Source organism: Trichomycterus rosablanca, chromosome 4 (genome assembly GCF_030014385.1).
Source record: "Trichomycterus rosablanca isolate fTriRos1 chromosome 4, fTriRos1.hap1, whole genome shotgun sequence".
NCBI lineage: Eukaryota > Metazoa > Chordata > Actinopteri > Siluriformes > Trichomycteridae > Trichomycterus > Trichomycterus rosablanca.
The window spans coordinates 30,708,251-30,728,517 of NC_085991.1; the positions used below are offsets into that span (position 1 = coordinate 30,708,251).

The window sequence follows — 20,267 nt, forward strand, 5'->3', positions numbered from 1 at the left end:
GAGTGCATTTGCCTGCACAGTGAGGTGAAGGCTTTTTGGAGGATGTTCTGCTGTCAAGAAAGGCAGCAAAGAAGCCACTTCTCCAGGAAAAAACTCAAGGATAGACTGGCATTCTGCAGGAAGTACAGAGTTTTGACTGCAGAGGACTGGGGTAAAGTTATTTTCTCTGATAAACTGTTTAGGACATCTGGTAAATAATTGGTGAAAAGGTAAGTGCTACCATGAGTCCTGTGTCATGCCAACAGTAAAGCATCCTGAGACAATTCATGTGTGGGGCTGCTTCTCATTCAAGAGTGGGTGCGCAATTATGTCTTAAGAACACTGCCATGAAAAATGGTTTCAATACATCTTCCAAAAGCAACTTCGTCCAATGATCCAGGAGCAATCTGGTGATTGATGCTTTTTCCTCCCTGATGGAGCACCATGTCACAGGCAAAAGTGATAACTAAGTGGCTCGGTGAACAAAAAATTACAATTTTGGGTCCACTATCAGGAAACTTCTCAGATCTCAATCACATTGAGAACCTGTGGTCAATCTGCAAAAAGCGGGTGGACAAACAAAAACACAGAAATTCCAAGCACTGATAAACTCCAAGCACTGATAAGGCAAGAATAGGATTTAGCCTACAAGCTGATGTCCAGCATGCCAGTGCGAATTGTAGAAGAGTTGGAAACAGAAGAGCATAAACTTTGTCAATTTGTCAATACAAGTTAAAAAACACATGGAATGCTTAGAATTGTACCTAAGTATACCATAAAAACAGCTGACAAAAAGATTTAAAAAAAATTGAAGCAGCAAACTTTGTGAAACCCAAAATTGATCAGACTCAAAGCTATCCCTAACATGCTAAGGAAGTGAGTTGTAAAAAAATGTCATTTGTTTATTGCTTGATAAAGTTATTTACTTAAGTTTCTAAAATTGAGGCTCCCTAAACACCACTTCTCAACAGCCTAAATTAGTAGTGTGAAGGTGAAATTTTAAACAAAAGTAAGCATTAAGCTGCTAACTGAGAGCTGCTTTGTTCCAGAAAGGTCTGCCAAGTTAGGTGTCAACAAACGTAAAGGCTACTGGTTTGAGCACATTCTAGTGAACATGTGTGCGGACTGAGACGGAGCTCTTCAGTTTACTGGCAAAAAGACTTTGCAGTGGCGTGGGCTGTGATATACAGTGGGGCCAAAATGTATTTAGTCAGCCACTGATTGTGCAGGTTCTCCTACTTAGAAAGATGAGAGAGGTCTGTAATTTTCATCATAGGTACACTTCAACTATGAGAGACAAAATGAGGAAAAAAAATCCAGGAAATCACATTGTAGGATTTTTAAACAATTTATTTGTAAATTATGGTGGAAAATAAGTATTTGGTCACCCACAAACAAGCAAGATTTCTGGCTCTCACAGACTTGTAACTTCTTCTTTAAGAAGCTCTTCTGTCCTCCACTCGTTACCTGTATTAATGGCACCTGTTTGACCTCGTTATCTGTATAAAAGACACCTGTCCACAGCCTCAAACAGTCAGACTCCAAACTCAACCATGGCCAAGACCAAAGAGCTGTCGATGGACACCAGGAAGAAAATTGTAGACCTGCACCAGGCTGGGAAGAGTGAATCTACAATAGGCAAGCAGGTTGGTGTGAATAAATCAACTGTGGGAGCAACTGTAAGAAAATGGAAGACATACAAGACCATTGATAATCTCCCTCGATCTGGGGCCCCACGCAAGATCTCATCCCGTGGGGTCAAAATGATCATGAGAACGATGAGCAAAAATCCCAGAACTACACGGAGGGACCTGATGAATGACCTGCAGAGAGCTGGGACCAAAGTAACAAAGGCTACCATCAGTAACACACTACGCTGAGAGGGACTCAAATCCTGCAGTGCCAGGCGTGTCCCCCTGCTTAAGCCAGTACATGTCCAGGCCCATCTGAAGTTTGCCAGAGAGCATATGGATGATCCAGAAGAGGATTGGGAGAATATCATGTGGTCAGATGAAACCAAAATGGAACTTTTTGTTTGGAGGAAGAAGAATGCTGAGTTGCATCCCAAGAACACCATACCTACTGTGAAGCATGGGGGTGGAAACATCATGCTTTGGGGCTGTTTTTCTGCAAAGGGGACAGGACGACTGATCCGTGTTAAGGGAAGAATGAACGGGGCAATGTATCGTGAGATTTTAAGCCAAAACCTCCTTCCATCAGTGAGAGCATTGAAGATGGAACGTGGCTGGGTCTTCCAGCATGACAATGATCCCAAACACACCGCTCGGGCAACGAAGGAGTGGCTCCGTAAAAAGCATTTCAAGGTCCTGGAGTGGCCTAGCCAGTCTCCAGACCTCAACCCCACAGAAAATTTGTGGAGGGAGTTGAAAGTCCGTGTTGCCCAGCGACAGCCCCAAAACATCACTGCTCTAGAGGAGATCTGCATGGAGGAATGGGCCAAAATACCAGCTACAGTGTGTGCAAACCTGGTGAAGACTTACAGGAAACGTTTCACCTCTGTCATTGCCAACAAAGGTTATGTTACAAAGTATTGAGTTGAACTTTTGTTATTGACCAAATACTTATTTTCCACCATAATTTACAAATAAATTCTTTAAAAATCCTACAATGTGATTTCCTGGATTTTTTTTTTCTCATTTTGTCTCATAGTTGAAGTGTACCTATGATGAAAATTACAGACCTCTCTCATCTTTCTAAGTAGGAGAACCTGCACAATCAGTGGCTGACTAAATACTTTTTGGCCCCACTGTAGCAAGAGGTTTGGTAATTATACAGTGTATCACAAAAGTGAGTACACCCCTCACATTTCTGCAAATATTTTATTATATCTTTTCATGGGACAACACTATAGAAATAAAACTTGGATATAACTTGTGTGACCACCATTATTATCCAGCACTGCCTTAACCCTCCTGGGCATGGAATTCACCAGAGCTGCACAGGTTGCTACTGGAATCCTCTTCCACTCCTCCATGATGACATCACGGAGCTGGTGGATGTTAGACACCTTGAACTCCTCCACCTTCCACTTGAGGATGCGCCACAGGTGCTCAATTGGGTTTAGTACATCACCTTTACCTTCAGCTTCCTCAGCAAGGCAGTTGTCATCTTGGAGGTTGTGTTTGGGGTCGTTATCCTGTTGGAAAACTGCCATGAGGCCCAGTTTTCGAAGTGAGGGGATCATGCTCTGTTTCAGAATGTCACAGTACATGTTGGAATTCATGTTTCCCTCAATGAACTGCAGCTCCCCAGTGCCAGCAACACTCATGCAGCCCAAGACCATGATGCTACCACCACCATGCTTGACTGTAGGCAAGATACAGTTGTCTTGGTACTTCTCACCAGGGCGCCGCCACACATGCTGGACACCATCTGAGCCAAACAAGTTTATCTTGGTCTCGTCAGACCACAGGGCATTCCAGTAATCCATGTTCTTGGACTGCTTGTCTTCAGCAAACTGTTTGCGGGCTTTCTTGTGCGTCAGCTTCCTTCTGGGATGACGACCATGCAGACCGAGTTGATGTAGTGTGCGGCGTATGGTCTGAGCACTGACAGGCTGACCTCCCACGTCTTCAACCTCTGCAGCAATGCTGGCAGCACTCATGTGTCTATTTTTTAAAGCCAACCTCTGGATATGACGCCGAACACGTGGACTCAACTTCTTTGGTCGACCCTGGCGAAGCCTGTTCCTGAGTGGAACCTGTCCTGGAAAACCGCTGTATGACCTTGGCCACCATGCTGTAGCTCAGTTTCAGGGTGTTAGCAATCTTCTTATAGCCCAGGCCATCTTTGTGGAGAGCAACAATTCTATTTCTCACATCCTCAGAGAGTTCTTTGCCATGAGGTGCCATGTTGAATATCCAGTGGCCAGTATGAGAGAATTGTACCCAAAACACCAAATTTAACAGCCCTGCTCCCCATTTACACCTGGGACCTTGACACATGACACCAGGGAGGGACAACGACACATTTGGGCACAATTTGGACATGTTCACTGTGGGGTGTACTCACTTATGTTGCCAGCTATTTAGACATTAATGGCTGTGTGTTGAGTTATTTTCAGAAGACAGTAAATCTACACTGCTGTACAAGCTGTACACTGACTACTCTAAGTTATATCCAAGTTTCATGTCTATAGTGTTGTCCCATGAAAAGATATAATGAAATATTTGCAGAAATGTGAGGGGTGTACTCACTTTTGTGATACACTGTACCTAAATAATGTTGACTTGTATGCACGCTGAGAAACAGCCCTCATATTTTCAACAGCCCTCATTATTATTATTATTTGGCAGTTATGTTTTGAATTAGGGCTGTGCGGTATGACCAAAAATTTGTATCACTGTATTTTTAAGATTCTGACAGTTTCACGGTATATCACGGTATGTTTTGTTTTGTGTATGACTGGGACTTTTTATATGTCTGTGGCTGATTTTACTGTCATAAGCACATAGAATATATAACACTTTATTTCACCATGTATATAATGAAGGTTTTGAGTACTATAAGCTTTGCTTGGCTCCACAAAATTGAATCAATACTCTTGATGCAATATATACGATGTTCATTATTAATATAATATTTAAGTATTATACAATTACCGTTAGCTTCCCTTTAACAAATAAAACGATGTTTGCAGTCTCCCAGTCACCACTGATAAAGTGCACAGTTATACCATTATACTGAGGTGTGACTCCACTGATTGTACAACTTGATCACAGGTTTGTTGTAAGTAGAAGTGGATGACTTTACATATCTACGCTTTCAGCTTGCTTCGGTGTTGTTGGTATAACGTCGGTAAAGTGTTAAACTGAAGAAATTTCACCCCAGTAGTAACGTCGCTTAACCATTTGCTTTTTCGCAACAACCGTGCCCCGACAAACCGTACAGTATATAGTGTGTTGTTATAGTGAGCTATATGGGGCAAGCCGTAGCCTAGTGGTTAAGGTACTGGACTAGTACTGGTACTGGACTAGTAATCAGAAGGTTGCTGGTTCAAGCCCCACGACTGCCAGGTTGCTGCTGTTGGGCCCTTGAGCAAGGCCCTTAACCCTCAATTGCTCAGACTGTATACTGTAACTGTAATGTAAGTCGCTTTGGATAAAGGCGTCTGCTAAATGCCAAAAATGTAAATGTAAATGTATATCTAATCTGCCCAGCGCTCCATAGCGTTTTTAGCGGCGAACAATATTATATAATTGGTTGCCTGTTGAAGCCTACAGATGTTGTATTAACTATGCTACAGTACGGCGGTATATAAAAATCCATACCGTATGAGGAATTAAACCCGGTATACCGATATGTACCGTTATACCGCCCAGCTCTATTTTGATTGTTTAGTAAACATGTGGAAATGCATTATTTAAGTGTGGTGCTATGGTGGTGCTTAAAATACACAAGAGGTCACCAATTTTCTGACAGTGTTTTATCCCAAATCCACACTTTGCTTCATTGTTTATAGGTTCATAGCAGTTTACATTTTACTATCCAAAAATGTCAAACCTAACTTAATTGGCAACATAGCACAATGTCAAAACGCCAGGTAAGACATGATATTGCTGCTGTTTGACTTCGATTATTCGCTAATTGTAACAGTCGCTAGGTTAAAGTTAATAGCTGTGTTTGTAGCATTGCTGCCACATTTATTTAGGCTATTTGTTTTGGCCTTGCCAAGCACACCGAATAGTAATATTTGTTTACCATATAGTACCTTAAATAGTACCATATTACTTTTATTACACCATTTTAAACATTGCACAATAATCAGGTAAACTGGTAAAAGGTGAGTTTATAATGTTTGGGTATAAAAGAAGTATCCACCAAAGACTCTGTATTTGAAAGAATGTATTCTGAAAATATTAAAACAATCAAAATATTTTTTTGTGTTTGTGTTCGGACAAGGCTGGAAACCAGTGTTGAATTTGCTTGAACTTTCAGCCCTCAAATGGCAATGCATGAGAAATTATCATGTTGCTGTGATACATTAAGCCACATGTGCCCATTGGTAGTAGTTTTTAACAGTTGTACTGTGATACAATCTCGCGCTGCAGCAAAGATTGTAGCCTGAAACTCTGTTACACAAAGAGAATCCCATACATCAGTTGCAAAAAGAGTCGGACAACAGTGACCATGAGTATCTGCAGTCTTGTATCAAGCAAGTATGGGTAAAAATTCCACTTACAAAACTACAAGAATTAGTATTTAAGTAATAAGAATGGTGATGTAAGATGTAAGTATGATGTAAACATGCCTGTTTTATAGTGTTTTAACTGTACTGCAGGCATCAAATACTAAATTTTTTACTAAATATTTACAATATTTACATTATGCTAGCCCATCACCATGTTTGTGTTACAAACATTTTCTGGTCAGTTGGGATCCCTTTTGATTAATGAATGAGGTATTGAGCCCAGAAATGAGCTACATTCAGTAACTGTATTCCCACAATCTTTATCTACAAGGTAGTTCTGCCTTATAAAGAAATCAATTAATGAACATACCAGTATGTATATATATTGCAAATATTGTTGACATTTGATCACAATGGTCTTTCCCCCGATACATGACATTTATCACTAGCACATCATTAATAGCTGCAAGCTCTAATCTTTCACTAGAACTATTCATTCCTCTGCCAAAAAGAATTACTGATTTCTGTCAAAGGGTATTAATCATGTCTGAATGTATTTCGTCTGTGGCTAAATAAGTGTAGCACTTATTTGTTATTAAAAATATATTTATAACATATGCTAGCCCACTACCACTAAGATCCAGGATTTGGCTCATCAGGCGTCTGCATCTAGACATTTAGACACTGGCTGTTTTTAAATGGTGGACAATCAAAGGCCTGAGATAGATTGTTGCCCTGTCTATAGTGTTGCCTTGTGCCCCGTGTTTCCCAGTGGAAATACAGTTGCCACGACCTTGACCAGGATGAAGCGGTTGATAAAATGTAACGAAATAAAGCTTACAAAGTGCTAGCTGATGTTGGAAACATACTGTTTTAAAACAGTATGTTATTTTACCTAGGTTGAATACCTAATAATTAAGTTTTACAAATTTGAAAAAGGGAGGATGAGGTGGCAAATAAGGAACAATTACTTTGTGCTGTTACCCATTGACTCTTTTTAACCCGCTTGAGTACTGCATGCAGTGCTTTTGTTTTGATCTTTGTTGTGACATGCACTCCTAGATAGAGCAGCAATAGTACTGAATCTGAATCTCCAACAAACTGAATTTTCATTCTGTTATAATCTGGTAAACAACTATGTCTTTAGAAATACTTTGATACACCTCTCAGCATTTACATGTATAACATTCAGCAGATGCTTTTATCCAAAGTGACTTATAATTGTGAGTGAAAACATTCTAAGCATTTTAGAAATAATGATTGGTCAGGGGCCCAACAGTGGCAACCATGCAGTTATATGGCTTGGACCAGCAACCCTTTGATTGATAAAGTCCAGTACTTTAATCACTAAGCTACAACTGCCATTCTATAACATTTTATATGACTGGACTTCCGAGTCGATTCAGATTTTTGGTGACCATATGGAAAGTGTTTTTCCAGGATATTCTGGTTTTTATTTGGGTTTTCATGCTTTTTAATGACTAATTCATTATTTATCCAATTGTAATTATCATAATGTGTCCTAATAAAAAGAACCTCACCTTTTGGGTGAAGTACAGTATCTGGGCTTTGAGTGAGAGGCTGGGTTTGATTTGGTTGAAGATTCACTTTTTGCCTCCTTTGCTGTCCAAGGTGCTCTCAAAAGTTTGGCACCAAAGTTTAAAGGCATTGATGTTCTTCCCGTCCTGCTTTTTTATTGTTCAGCTTTCACATCTATAAAGAACCACACAGCCTGGACAATTTTATCTTTGTTTGGAGAGTACTGTTAAATGTAAAAATCTTTTCCAGTTCCTACATTCTTGTTTCAGTATGTGTTGTATTTCCTGAAAGCTGGATACTTTGCTGTAAATAATTGATCCAATGAGGCAAAAGATGCCCAAGACTTTGACATCTCTATCAATGATAAAAAAAATCTCTTTATCAGGAGATTTGAGAGCAATTCATGCCGACAAGATTTATGGATATGCCGGTTTTATTTTTTATGACTCTTCCTTTCCTGCCCACATTGCCAAAACTACCACCAAATCATTTGGTGACAATGCTATTACTGTGCTTGTTTGGCCAGCCAACTCTCTTGGCCTGAGTCCCATAGAGAATCTACTGTATGTCATATTGTCAAAAGGAAGATGCAAAACACCTGACCCAGCAATACAGACAAGCTGAAGGTCACTATCAAGTCAACCTTGTCTTCAGTAACATCTCAGCAGATGCTTCTGTATATGTTCAGCAGACATGTTAAACAGGAATGGTGACAGAATGCAGACTTGTTAAACTCCTTTGCCACTGTGGATCATGTCTGTTAGTTCATTTTCTGTCATGTCTCTGGCTTGTTAATCACTGCAGAGATTACTCAGAATAATTCTTGTTCTTCTGCTTTTTCTGGATCTTGTAGCGCTCTGGTCTGTGTTAAAAAATCTTTAGCATAATTTTTCTGCCTTCAGTTGTTTAAAGAACGTATTAGTAATGAAAAAATAGTTACCCGGTTTGAAAGTGTACTAATCATGTCTATTTTAGTTTACCAATTTTTTTTAAATTCAGTTTTCTTGATTGTCAACATCAGCAATTAGGTGTGCATAAGGCTTTGACCTATCCACATCATACATCTTCAGCTTTCTATAATAACAAGTTCAGTGCATTCTGACCTGAGGGTCCCATCCTTACACTAGGCACAAATCCAAAAGTAATTCTCCCGTTCCTATCCATTTGGTTTTCTTAAAAAAGTTCAGAATTGGTTTACCATCTCCTTCTTTCATGAACTTTAACTGATGTCATTGCATTGCTTCTGCCCAAGGTTAAGTCTGGCAACTCTGCTAAGATCTTTCTGCTATAGAGTACACCGTAAGGAGCTCAAAACTCTCTGCTTCCCTTATTCATGCAAGCTTTCTTGCCCCGACGAGGCACCGTATCATGAGGAGGAACAAGTTATGCAGATATATTTATTTAGTAGTAGTGTTATGCTGGTGTTAAATTCAGGAGCCTTTTAAAGTCACAGTTAAAGCAAACGAGTTGTGGTATGTTCTATAAAACAAAACCTGGACCCCTAAATAATGGAAAAAAAGAAATATGGTAAGTAAACGTTTACTTTATTCATACATTTGGTCAAATTTATGTTTGAAAGAAGCCGACAATGTCTTTAACCCACAATGTCTGCTGGGGAATCCTTAATGATATGGGAAGTGATTCCATGATGAAATTCTTATTTCCTGGGAAGAAATGATCTCCATATGCATTTTGCATAAGTTTTTGCATCAAAGAGTTTTTGATGAACATCCATGAAGAACCACATAGTCTGGACAATTTTATCTTTGTTTGGAAAGACAAACTGTTACATCTGAAAATCTTTTCCAGTTCCTATATTCTGGTTCCAGTCTGTGTTGAATTTTCTAAAAGCTGGATACTTTGTTGTAAATAATTGATTGAAGTAGGCAAAAGCAGCCCACGACTTTGACATCACTATCAATGATAAAAAATCTCTTTATCAGTAGATTTGAGAGCAATTCATGTCAACAAGCTTTATGGATATGCTTGGATTAATTGGAATGACAGTCAAGCAGTTTTGATTGCTTGACTTTAGATTCCAACATTGTTGAACTTTTGTAGAATTTCTTGTAGTACAGACAGTAAACTAGATCTCCATCTTCTTCAACCCTAAATAAATGTAAATATTTTTTTGAGAAGAAAAATGTGTTCCAGTCTTTCCACAAACTATTCCAGACTTACAAGACACCATTTCAAAAAGGATTAAAGCTGTTCTTGAGGCGAAGTGTCCTAATTATCTCATTGATATTAATTTATTGTTAAGGTTTTTTGTTGTTGCACTCTTCTTAGAAATTACTGGGTATTTTTTTTTAAATCTTTTTCTGCCACACTTTAAATCAAGTGCTAGAAAACAACCCAAAAGTTGTTGCATTAAATACATATGGACTCCAAATAGTTCACCAGACCTTGGTAGAACACTCTCCACTGGGGGGCAGAGCAGCAGCTCAAGTGCGGTGCTGAGGCAAAACTAAATGGCTGTACTAGCGTTCAAGAGCAGGCACCTCGGTCAAGCAGATAGCTGAGCTGGATAAAAGCAAGTTATTCCTTCTTATGCCTGCCAGAGTTTTACCGTATTGCATGTATGTAATTTTAATTCCATGCTAACAACTTTTGATAACTTTAGCCAAATCTCTACCCATTACCACCATCGTCTACCACACACGTCCTGCTTACAAAGAAGTTGTTGTCATTCATCTATCCATCAAAGAAATACTATGCTAATTCCCGCATCATGTACTCCTGTCTCATTTTCCTCTGTTTCATTCATTTCACACTGTTCCCCTGTCCTTGGCTTTCTATAGCTGCATTGCTCTGCTCCTACCAATACAGGCCTTCAGTGAGATCCATGGTGTCCCCCTCCCCGGAAACCCCTTCCCCCAGGTTGGATGTTGTTTTGATTATGCGTCCTCAGCGTAGGTGGCCCTTCCAACACTTTCACTGTGTCTGGATGGCAACCCCCACGGTTTCCCCCTCCCGTCCCCCCTTGGCTCACCCCCTGCTGGGGGCGCAATTGTGGACAGGGGGATTATGCGAGTGGGAGGCTCGTAAAGGGCCTGCCAGGCTCCTTCTGTGCTGTGACGGATGGCTGCAAGACTGAAGGGCCGATTTACATGAGAAGAGGGAGAACAGAAGCCCCATTCAGCTGGCCTGTCAGGGAGGACTCTGGGACAAACTGCGCTCTTTCCAACGAGCCCTATTCCCCTCTGAGCTCCTGTTTGCTTCTTTATCTTCTCCTCATCCTTCCTTCTTAATTCTGGCTTCCCCAATGCATCATGCACCTCATCTCTTCATTTTCATCCCACTTCATTTCCATTTTGTCCCTCTTCATTTCCATCCCTTCAGATTTGTTTCCAGTTCATAATAAAATCTTTTTCTTACCATTACAATTCTCTAAGCTTTACAGCAGACAATAGGGCTATAATTTGGATTAAATTGGATCAGATGCTTGCTAAACAGATCTAATCTTTTATAACCCTTGTAGACATGATAATCTTCGATCTTTCTTTCAATAAACTACTAATTATGGTCAAATTAATAAATAAAACAAGTTTACCTGAGTTATTGGGTTGTCTTTGGTTGCACAGTACTTTTAAATGTACAAAAAAAGCCTGAAGTAAAAGTAGCCTAAATTTAGATTTTTGCACTTTTTTGCCAAAGGTTAAACAAGTTTACATTAAAATGTTTTATTAAAACCTCATGTGTTAAGATCATTTTAACATAAGTGCAAAGGTGTGAAAATAACCCACTTATAGTTGTAGTACAGGGTCATCCTTCGTCTTTGTCCGGTGTTACACTCCCAGCAGGAGAGGCATTGTTTCAAATTCTACTAATATATTTCCAATGTAAATTTTGTTGGGGGCCACCAACATAATCTGCATTTAGCCACTGTCAGTGAAGAGTGGCAACAAGAGACTAAGACTGATGGGACTACTAGCCATTAACACCTTTACAATGGTGGCAGATGTGATATTACCCACTTACAGGAGTCAGCAAGGTGTGAGAGTGATCACACTTAATGATCTCGAAAATAAATCTCAACAAGAGCAGTAGAAGTACTTGCCTAGACGAAAATACGCCAGAACTCTTATTTACTCTTAAATGGATTTGTACAAAGAAAAAAAGACTTACTGATGAACTTTAAATTTAAAGACACTTTTAAATTAGTCACATTTTAAAATTTAGACCTTGTATTTATAATGTCAACTGTGATTTTAACTTCACACTTATTACTTTTTTTTTTACATTATATTGACAATTATAGTTATTATCTTGACAGCTAAGCCTTCTTACACAATGTTTGCACAGATCCTTTGGAAATTCATTGTTTTGTATCTATATGTGTAATTTATAATGTATTTATATCCCTTTAAGAAATAAAAAAAGCCACTAAAAGTGTGTTTAAAATAGTTGTTTGGCAGATCTGAAACTTAATGCACAGAATAAAACTGAAATAAAATTAAAATGGAATGGAATGATCTTTTTAAATTTATTTTAGTCTCATTTGTAAGAAGTTTGTTTGGATACAGGATAAGATTGGACACACAGAATTAAATTCTTATACACACAATTATATATTATATCTGCTTTTGTGCACTGTTTGTTAACAGCATGTTTCCCCTAGATATTTTTAAACATTTACCAGCATTAATAGTGGAGTTATGCTCAATGTGTAATATTTATGTCTTTGTATACCTCGTTACATGGATGTAAATGCCTCACTGTCTCCAAATTTGACCAGAATACTAAACATGCAAGCAAGATGTAACAGATTAGATTTTTCTCTTGTACTAAAACACTAGCTGTCATTTATTCCCACACAGACAAAAGCAAATACACACACCATTTGTAAACTTATTGGTAACCTACAACAGCATGCCCATACAGAACTACACTATTAAGTTGAACATGCAAATATTACTACTTATTTGGAATCCCAGAACTTAAATTATTAAAACTAAAACAAAATGTAAAAAGAAATAATTACATGTAATGTACACCCATTAATGCTGTAGTATTGTCAACATCATACCAGTTTAAAGGTAGAAAGATCTAAGAATGTGCTAAAGAAAACTTGTCACTCTGGTGATAAATGAGTGAGTGTTGTACTAGTACAGGTGATATTCCAATAGCTCTGTTTGAGGAGATTATGGTCTGTTCATCTGAGTGCTTTAGTTTTACATGGCATGTAATAACAGCTTTGTCCTAACTTGTTTTAGAGTTACACTTGTAAACTGCAAAACTGTCTTTAGAAAATAAATGCTAGGATCGTCACAACCAGCTGGGGGTAGAGAGGGCGGGTGATGTATTTGTTTGTTAAGCACACATAAGGATATACTGCCTTATTCTGGAGGTAGATGTGCACGTGTGTATGTGTGTATCTTGTGGAGGTAGGTGGGTAGGAATGGTGGTGAGAGGAGGCATTATGAATGTAAAGCCTCAACTTTGAGCTGCTGGGTCGTCTTTGTTGAAAATCAGACTGATTAATCTGAGCACAATGGGAGAGAAAGCGGGTGAAAGAGGAAGTAGAGAAAAGAGAAAGATAGTGCTAGAATAGCCCCAAATAGATGTTGTCTAGGATACGGAAACGGGAGAGTGGAGCCCCACAATTCACAGCATGATTGACATTTGGGTGTAACGGTCAATCATAAAATGACTTCACAGGTCACACCCATAAAAACTTTACTTTTTGTGCTACCACCTTGTTATGGCTGATGCAGTAAGAATCCCACACCTACAGTAACTTGACATATATATAAATTATAATAAAAAAAACTTGGCATGTTGCTGCACTGTTGTTATGACTCTATGACACATCCCATAAATTTTTTTTATATCATTATAGTACGCATAACAAGTCAAAAAACAACACAGTCATTTGGCAATGTTTTTACAAATTTGCCTTTTTGACACAATAAATAAATAATTGGATTGCTTGTTAGTACTGCAGAATATTCTATATATAGATTAGAAACACATTGTGTAAAAATACAAAAAATTGGAAAAATATAATTTACTTGTTCACAATCTCTGCCATTTATTGGGTAGTCTCCCATGTTTGCATTTGAGGAATTCAGGGCACCTTAAGTTAACCAAAAATTTAACTACTGCTGTATGGAAATAGGAGGGATGTAAGCACATAGAAGGCCGGCTCAGGCCTTTGATTTTCAAGAGCCTTTTTTAAAAATGTACCCTGCACCTGCTTTAATCAAACTGCTTCTACAGTTACAATTAAAGTGTTTGGTATTCATTGTATATTTTACATTCTCATCACATTATCCGGTTAATTCCCATTTCAAGTAATAAGAACTAAAAATATTGACTGCAATTTTCACAAGTAAATCATCAGTGGTAAATCATCAGTGTATCAGATGGTCATGTGTGTTAAATCTCTCATTATTCTTATAATAAGTTCTGAGGTGGGAATCAAAAATAAATGATTGAAATCTGTTAATAAAAAATAGAAGGTGCTTCATAAAAATAAAACATGGCTGAATAAGAGCAGGAGTGCAAAACAAATAAATGAAAGTATATTTTTGCATTTTCATGCTTATAAAACTCTTCAGTGACCCCTCATACCCATGCATAGGGAAACTGACTCCTAAAAGAGACCACTCATATAAGGATAGAAATGTTTTATCATATTGATAAGTAAGAATAATTTTGTATTGATTTGCAGTAACCCCATTCCTAAAGGGGACAAATAAAATGAAAAAATGAACCTGGTCATATGATATTAAAACATTTTAGTTTAAATTGCTAGCGTGTGTCTATTATGTGAATATTTTAACAGTTCATTGGTCTTAGGTAACAAACATCAGAAAAACTGTGACATCTCAAAAAAAGAGTTACATCAAAAAGTTTCAGAAATGTTCAGTTCTGATTAGTTTTGACTAAAACAAATGCACAAAATCTAACATTTAATTAAACTGTAATTGTTTAATATAAATTTAAAGCAATTTACAATCATCAGTAACTTGTGTTGCCTTTTTACAAACTAAATATTAAATTACATTATCAAATCTTCAATCTTCTAATAATACATATATTAATATGGCATTTAAATGGTTAAAAAAGATTTGCTGCAATTTGTATAGGATGGTGCATGTAGTAAATACCTATACAATAACTATAACTTTAGATTTAGAATTTTTAAGATTTCGTAACGTTCATGAATACAGAAAAAACAATACATCTTTTAGATTTGAATACATTTAAATAAATACTTTTGAGGAATTATAAGTCTATGTATATATTGACTGTTACAACAGAGTAGTGTGGAATGTTGCATGTAATGCACTTTATAAAATAAAAAAATACTGAAATTAAATTTAATAAAATAAAACTAACCATAAAACCAAATTATTTAAATCAAAATTTAATTTGCCTTAATTTCCATCTTAGGTTTTCTTCACTACACTTGCATGGCTTGAGTTCTTGTTTAATGAGGGTAATGTAGGGAATGACAGTGGGGTCCATTCATGTGTCACATTTTGTCATGAATTTTGGAGTAAGAGAACAAAATATCTACGAGATTATTTTATAAGATTATTTTTTTTTAAAAGCCCTAAAGTTACACTGTGCAAAATTGACCCCTTAATTAGTTATGAAGACTGGACACTTTAACACAAAGTACTGAAATAATACAAAAAGTGTGTATAACAAGAACTAGAACGAAAACTCAGCTTTAAACTTTAATTAATATACAAATCTAAACATTTAAAGAAAAACAGGACTATAATAACACTTATCTTTATTATAATTTTAGAATTATGACGCTTTCTGACTTCTATCAATGATTAAGATTTTTATTTTTACATATAAAAAATTAGAGAATGCATTTACGGACTTAACATATTTTAATAAATCTGATCTTACTGAAACTAGGGTGATAAAAACTAACAAAAATTCCTGATCGCTAAAATCAACAGATATTAGAAAATTGTAGAATTTATACACATATAAACAAAACTTGTATAAATAGTTTTAAATACAAAAATGGTAAAAACCCACCTAATGTAAAATAAGTTCATGCTTGGTATTGAATGGTTTAAAACTTGATCACCCTTCGAATGAGTTAAAAGTTCAGCTTTCATGAACAATTCAGTGATGATTGTTTAAGTGGAAAATAGTCGCTCTTAAGATTTTAAATCCATGTAAAATGCTTTAAGAGATTTTTATTGGTTAAATATGGGGATTTAGTTTAGTAATCGTTACTTGAGCAGAGCTGAGCTGAAGCAACAAGTGCGCTCTGGCCCCGCCCCCTCGCTCTGGTGCGCCGTATGGAAATTAGCGGAGGGCAGGACCCCTGGGCTCTGATTGGTCAAGTCTGGAAGACAATTTTCCCTAAAACCACGAGCGGGTAGAGACAGTTTTTGTCATGCCCCCGGTTATTATTCGCACTCTCGATCGCTCTTCAACAGGTGGCTTTGAAGTAGTGCTGCAGTGATTTAGTTACTTTCTCTAATTCTTTCCACAAACTAAAAACTCTCACACTGCGCGATCTGAACACTCACCGCGTCGGAATGGTAAAGTTTTTTGACACTTTTTTAATGGATTTGTAGTTGTAGTGCTTGGTGTGTTTACTGGAGTGCGGTAATAAGCTGCACCTGCGCCCGATTTGTTTGACTTGAGCTTATTCAACTTTCGCCTCGAGCGATTTCCTTTAGAAATAGGACAATGATGTATAGCATGATGGAGCACGAACTTAAAACCCAGGCCGGGCCACAAAATCCTCATTCAAACGGACAGATCATGTCCACGCACGCCGGCTCTGGGAATGTCACAGGGGCTCAGAAAAACGCACCGTGCGCGCCCGGAGTTGATCCCATGGACAAAGTAAAGCGGCCTATGAATGCGTTTATGGTGTGGTCCCGGGCTCAGAGGCGCAAGATGGCCCAGGAGAACCCGAAGATGCACAACTCCGAAATCAGTAAGCGTTTGGGCGCCGAGTGGAAGCTGCTGACAGACGCCGAGAAGCGGCCGTTTATTGACGAAGCAAAGCGGCTGCGCGCAGCGCACATGAAGGAGTACCCCGACTACAAGTACAAGCCCCGGCGCAAGACCAAACCCCCGATGAAGAAGGACAACCCCGCCGCCAAATACCCACCGCTCCCGGGAGGCAGCCTGCTGGCCGCCGCGCACGCGCAAAGCGGGAGTCCGCGAGTGGACAGCTACGGCTGGGGTCCTGCTGGAGGTTACGCGGCTGTACAAGGGGACGCGCTCGCCTACCAACAGCAGCTGCACCGCTACGAACTGCCGCTCCAGTACGCGACACCCATGTCCCAGAGCTACATGAGTAGTGCAAACTCTTACAGGTGGGTATTTCATTTACAATCAAACTAGCTAAATAAGTTGAACACATTTTACTTGTCTGCCTTGTAAGCATACTTAATTTGTATAATTAGTACAGTAATGTCATCTTGCTCTTAAAAACCTTGGAAAAAAGTTGTCCACTTTTCCAGTCAGCTTCTTGTTCTAACAAGTTTGTTTTTCCATTGGGTTGGACTTTACAGCAGGTAAAAAGAGCTCAACATGTGTTTCCTTAGCTTTAAGTCTTAACTTTGAATCCAAATCAGTAATTTGGTGAAAACTTGTTAGTCACTTTTACTTTTGCTCGAGTCAAGTGAATAGTTCAACGAGTTTCTTGTAGGTTTTAAAATGATCAGTGGTAATGTGGTTAGCTTTTTTTATATCACTATATGTACTTGTCTATAGATTAAATTATAAATATTAAACATGTTCTGCACTTATTTACTTTTGAGTTAAAAGAAGGTCTGTGCTGACTGGTTTTACTATATATTAGACCCCTCTTTGGTAACTGATAAGTTTTCTTCATCATTTTAAGTACTGCTTAAATAAAGTAAGCTTCTTTTTTTACTCCTGTTGCTTAGTACAATGAGTGAAGAGTTAAATAGGTAGTTTTACTAAACAGAAATGTAAAGCCGACTATTGTAAGGATAAACCATTTAATTTTAAAATTCTTATTGCATTTTAAGTGAAATCACAAGTTAGTGTAACCGTTGAATATTAGATGAATACTTTTTACATTTGTTAGTCCGCAATTGCTGATGTATACTTTTTTTTCCCCCCATTCAGCCCGATGTCGTACAGCAGCAGTCCTCAGCAACCCAGCCCAGTAATGTCTATGGTCAAGCCAGACGCCTTTACTCACTCGCCTACTGGAGCTACAAACCACCACCGCGGGGCTGTTCAAGGCGACCTTAGGGACATGATCAGCATGTACATTCCTGGTGGTGATGTAGGGGACCCTGCAGCCCAGAGAGGTTACCCCAGTGTCCAGCAACACTACCTGGGGAGTACTGTGCCCCTTACTCACATATGATGTGGGTGAAAAGAAATGACTGGGAATAGCTCACTGTGTAGACTTGTTGCAGAACATGTACTCTGTATGGATTCTTGGTGGATGTCCTGAGCACCTGTTGCACATAGGAACATTTTCTACCTCTCTAAGTGATCTTGTCCCTTCCCCTCCCTTTTTGTTGTAGGTTTGTTTGCTCCCCTTCTCTCCTTTCCATATTGCTACTTTTCTTTCTGCCCAGAATTTCACCATCAATGCATGTTACCAAGTCTATCCACAAGAATCATCCCAGGAAAGATGGGTATTTCATGTTGGTGCGATTCAATCTTTTATGTTTACACATTTTGAAAACACCAGGATTTTATTGTAGGACATTCCCACAAGTGACCAGGATCACAGAATTCAATGTGCCTTTGTGCTGTGCTTTTAACTAGGATTAAGACTATACATACAGTAATGGGCAATCACAATGGGGAAAAAATATTTGCATGTAGAATGAAAGACTGGCACACTGAAAGCATGTCAGCCAATTACCATCATGATGGTCAGTGATGTAGAAATTATTTGAACTATGAAGCATGTGTAAGCTAGCTTTGCTATCTTGGTGCCTTTAACATTAACGATGCAATTTTAATCAGACATGAAATTAGCTGCATTAGGAAAGAAAAGTAAGCTTTCTTATGGCATTTAAAGTTTGCGTTAACTGTTACTTTTGTGCTTACTTTCCTTGAAGGATGTGAGAATTACAGTGGCTTCTTACAAAATCTTGATCGTCATTTTTTTTTTTCCCCCACATCATTGTAATAGCTGGCACTGGTTGCACAAATCACCTGGGAAAGTAGTCTATACAAACTCATGCATTTCATTAATGTGTTTACTTTTCAATGTAAGACTAGCACTATGACTCCCCTGTTTTTACAGTTGTTTTAACATATCTGAATGCACTGTTCTTAACTCTTTCAATACCAGGTATTGAATTAAACAATGAGTGAATATATTCTGGAGCCCAATCATAGGGGATTTTACTATTTTTAGAAATTAGAAATGGAGGGTGTACCTTTTTAAAGTAACTTGTACATCCTTTGGGTGTGCATGGAACTTGTTTATTATTTGCTTAATGCCATAGTAAACAGAATCCAAAAGGCAAAAGTAATATGCAGGTGCTGCTAAGTGCAGATAAATCTAGAGTGCGCTGCCTTTTTTTTGAAGTGGTTAACTTGGTCAGTCTAGCCTTTTCAGTTCTCGCTCCAGTTGTAGTGTAGAAATCTAGGAGTTATTGAGTTAAGAACTGTAATTTATATTAAAGTAATGAAATGAGTGAATGTTTACATTTGCCTTTCAGGTGAGTGTGCAGCTTGCAGTTTCAATGTAATTTTTAAAGTGCTTTTAAAATTGCTTTTTGTAAATAGCCTTTGTACAGTTTTATGGCCCTTATAAGGGTCTGCTTTTGCATAAATGGAAAAAAACAACAAAAATAAATCTTAAAAAAAAGTCAATCTTGTGTTTCTCTTTTTGTTTTGCTTTGAATAATGTGATAAAATGTGGGGAAATTCATCTAAACTCAAATTGAGTTTAACTTTGATCTGCAATAATTCAAAACATTTAGTCTCAGTTATCCAGTGCTGTGTTTGCCAGAAAGATTCTTGAAGCATAGAAGGGGTGGGTGTTAAACATTAGCAGCCAATCCACCTACTGCATGTTTTTGGTATGTTGTAGGAAAGACACACGTAAAATTCTTTAGATAGTGTCTGATAAACTTGCATTCCCAAGTTGTAAATTGCTGTGTGGCATCCAACAACGTGTTGCTAAATAGAACATTCCCCAGGGTTTTTAGTAGTGAGGGTAGATAGATAGATCGATAGATAGATAAGCACATTTTAATTCATAGTGTAGTTAGCAAATTTTCGCACGGACATGATTGAAATTAATACAAAAGTTATTTACCTCTTGCAAAATAAATAAAATGTTTAACAAAGTTTTAAAGAATAAAACCCCTCTAAACTCATCGTTAAAAACTGTTAAGGCACATCCATACACCAAGTGTCATAACTTAAGGAAAATATTCCAGGCACACGAAAGAAAAGTTGGGGAAAAGGTTTAGGTTTAGTTGCTTTGAAAATAAAATATATTTTTGATGTTTTAAAGTTTTTGATCCTAAGGTTTATTACTTTTGGCACAGGATGAACTCCGTAAGTGTGCCATTTTAAAGAAAAAAGAGAGACGAGGAGGACCCTCCAAGCCACTTGCAAGAAAAGTTTGGGGGACTCATCCGTCACAAGG

The 20,267-nt window shown here is 38.0% G+C and overlaps 1 protein-coding gene across 1 annotated transcript; it reads left to right on the forward strand.

Moving 5' to 3' along the window:
• Positions 1 to 16,152: 16,152 nt before the first annotated feature.
• sox19b (SRY-box transcription factor 19b) lies at positions 16,153 to 18,625 on the forward strand. Its single transcript, XM_062993179.1, has 2 exons — positions 16,153 to 16,983; positions 17,765 to 18,625. The coding sequence occupies exons 1-2, from the start codon at positions 16,346 to 16,348 to the stop codon at positions 18,009 to 18,011; spliced, it is 885 nt and encodes a 294-aa protein (XP_062849249.1). The 5' UTR covers positions 16,153 to 16,345; the 3' UTR covers positions 18,012 to 18,625.
• Positions 18,626 to 20,267: the final 1,642 nt, after the last annotated feature.

Excerpts from the sequence above, each read along its gene's own strand:
- sox19b (XM_062993179.1), top strand. The coding sequence starts at position 16,346 with ATGATGTATAGCATGATGGAGCACGAACTTAAAACCCAGGCCGGGCCA. Across the intron at positions 16,984-17,764 it reads AGTAGTGCAAACTCTTACAG|CCCGATGTCGTACAGCAGCA; the intron begins GTGGGTATTTCA and ends CCCCCCATTCAG.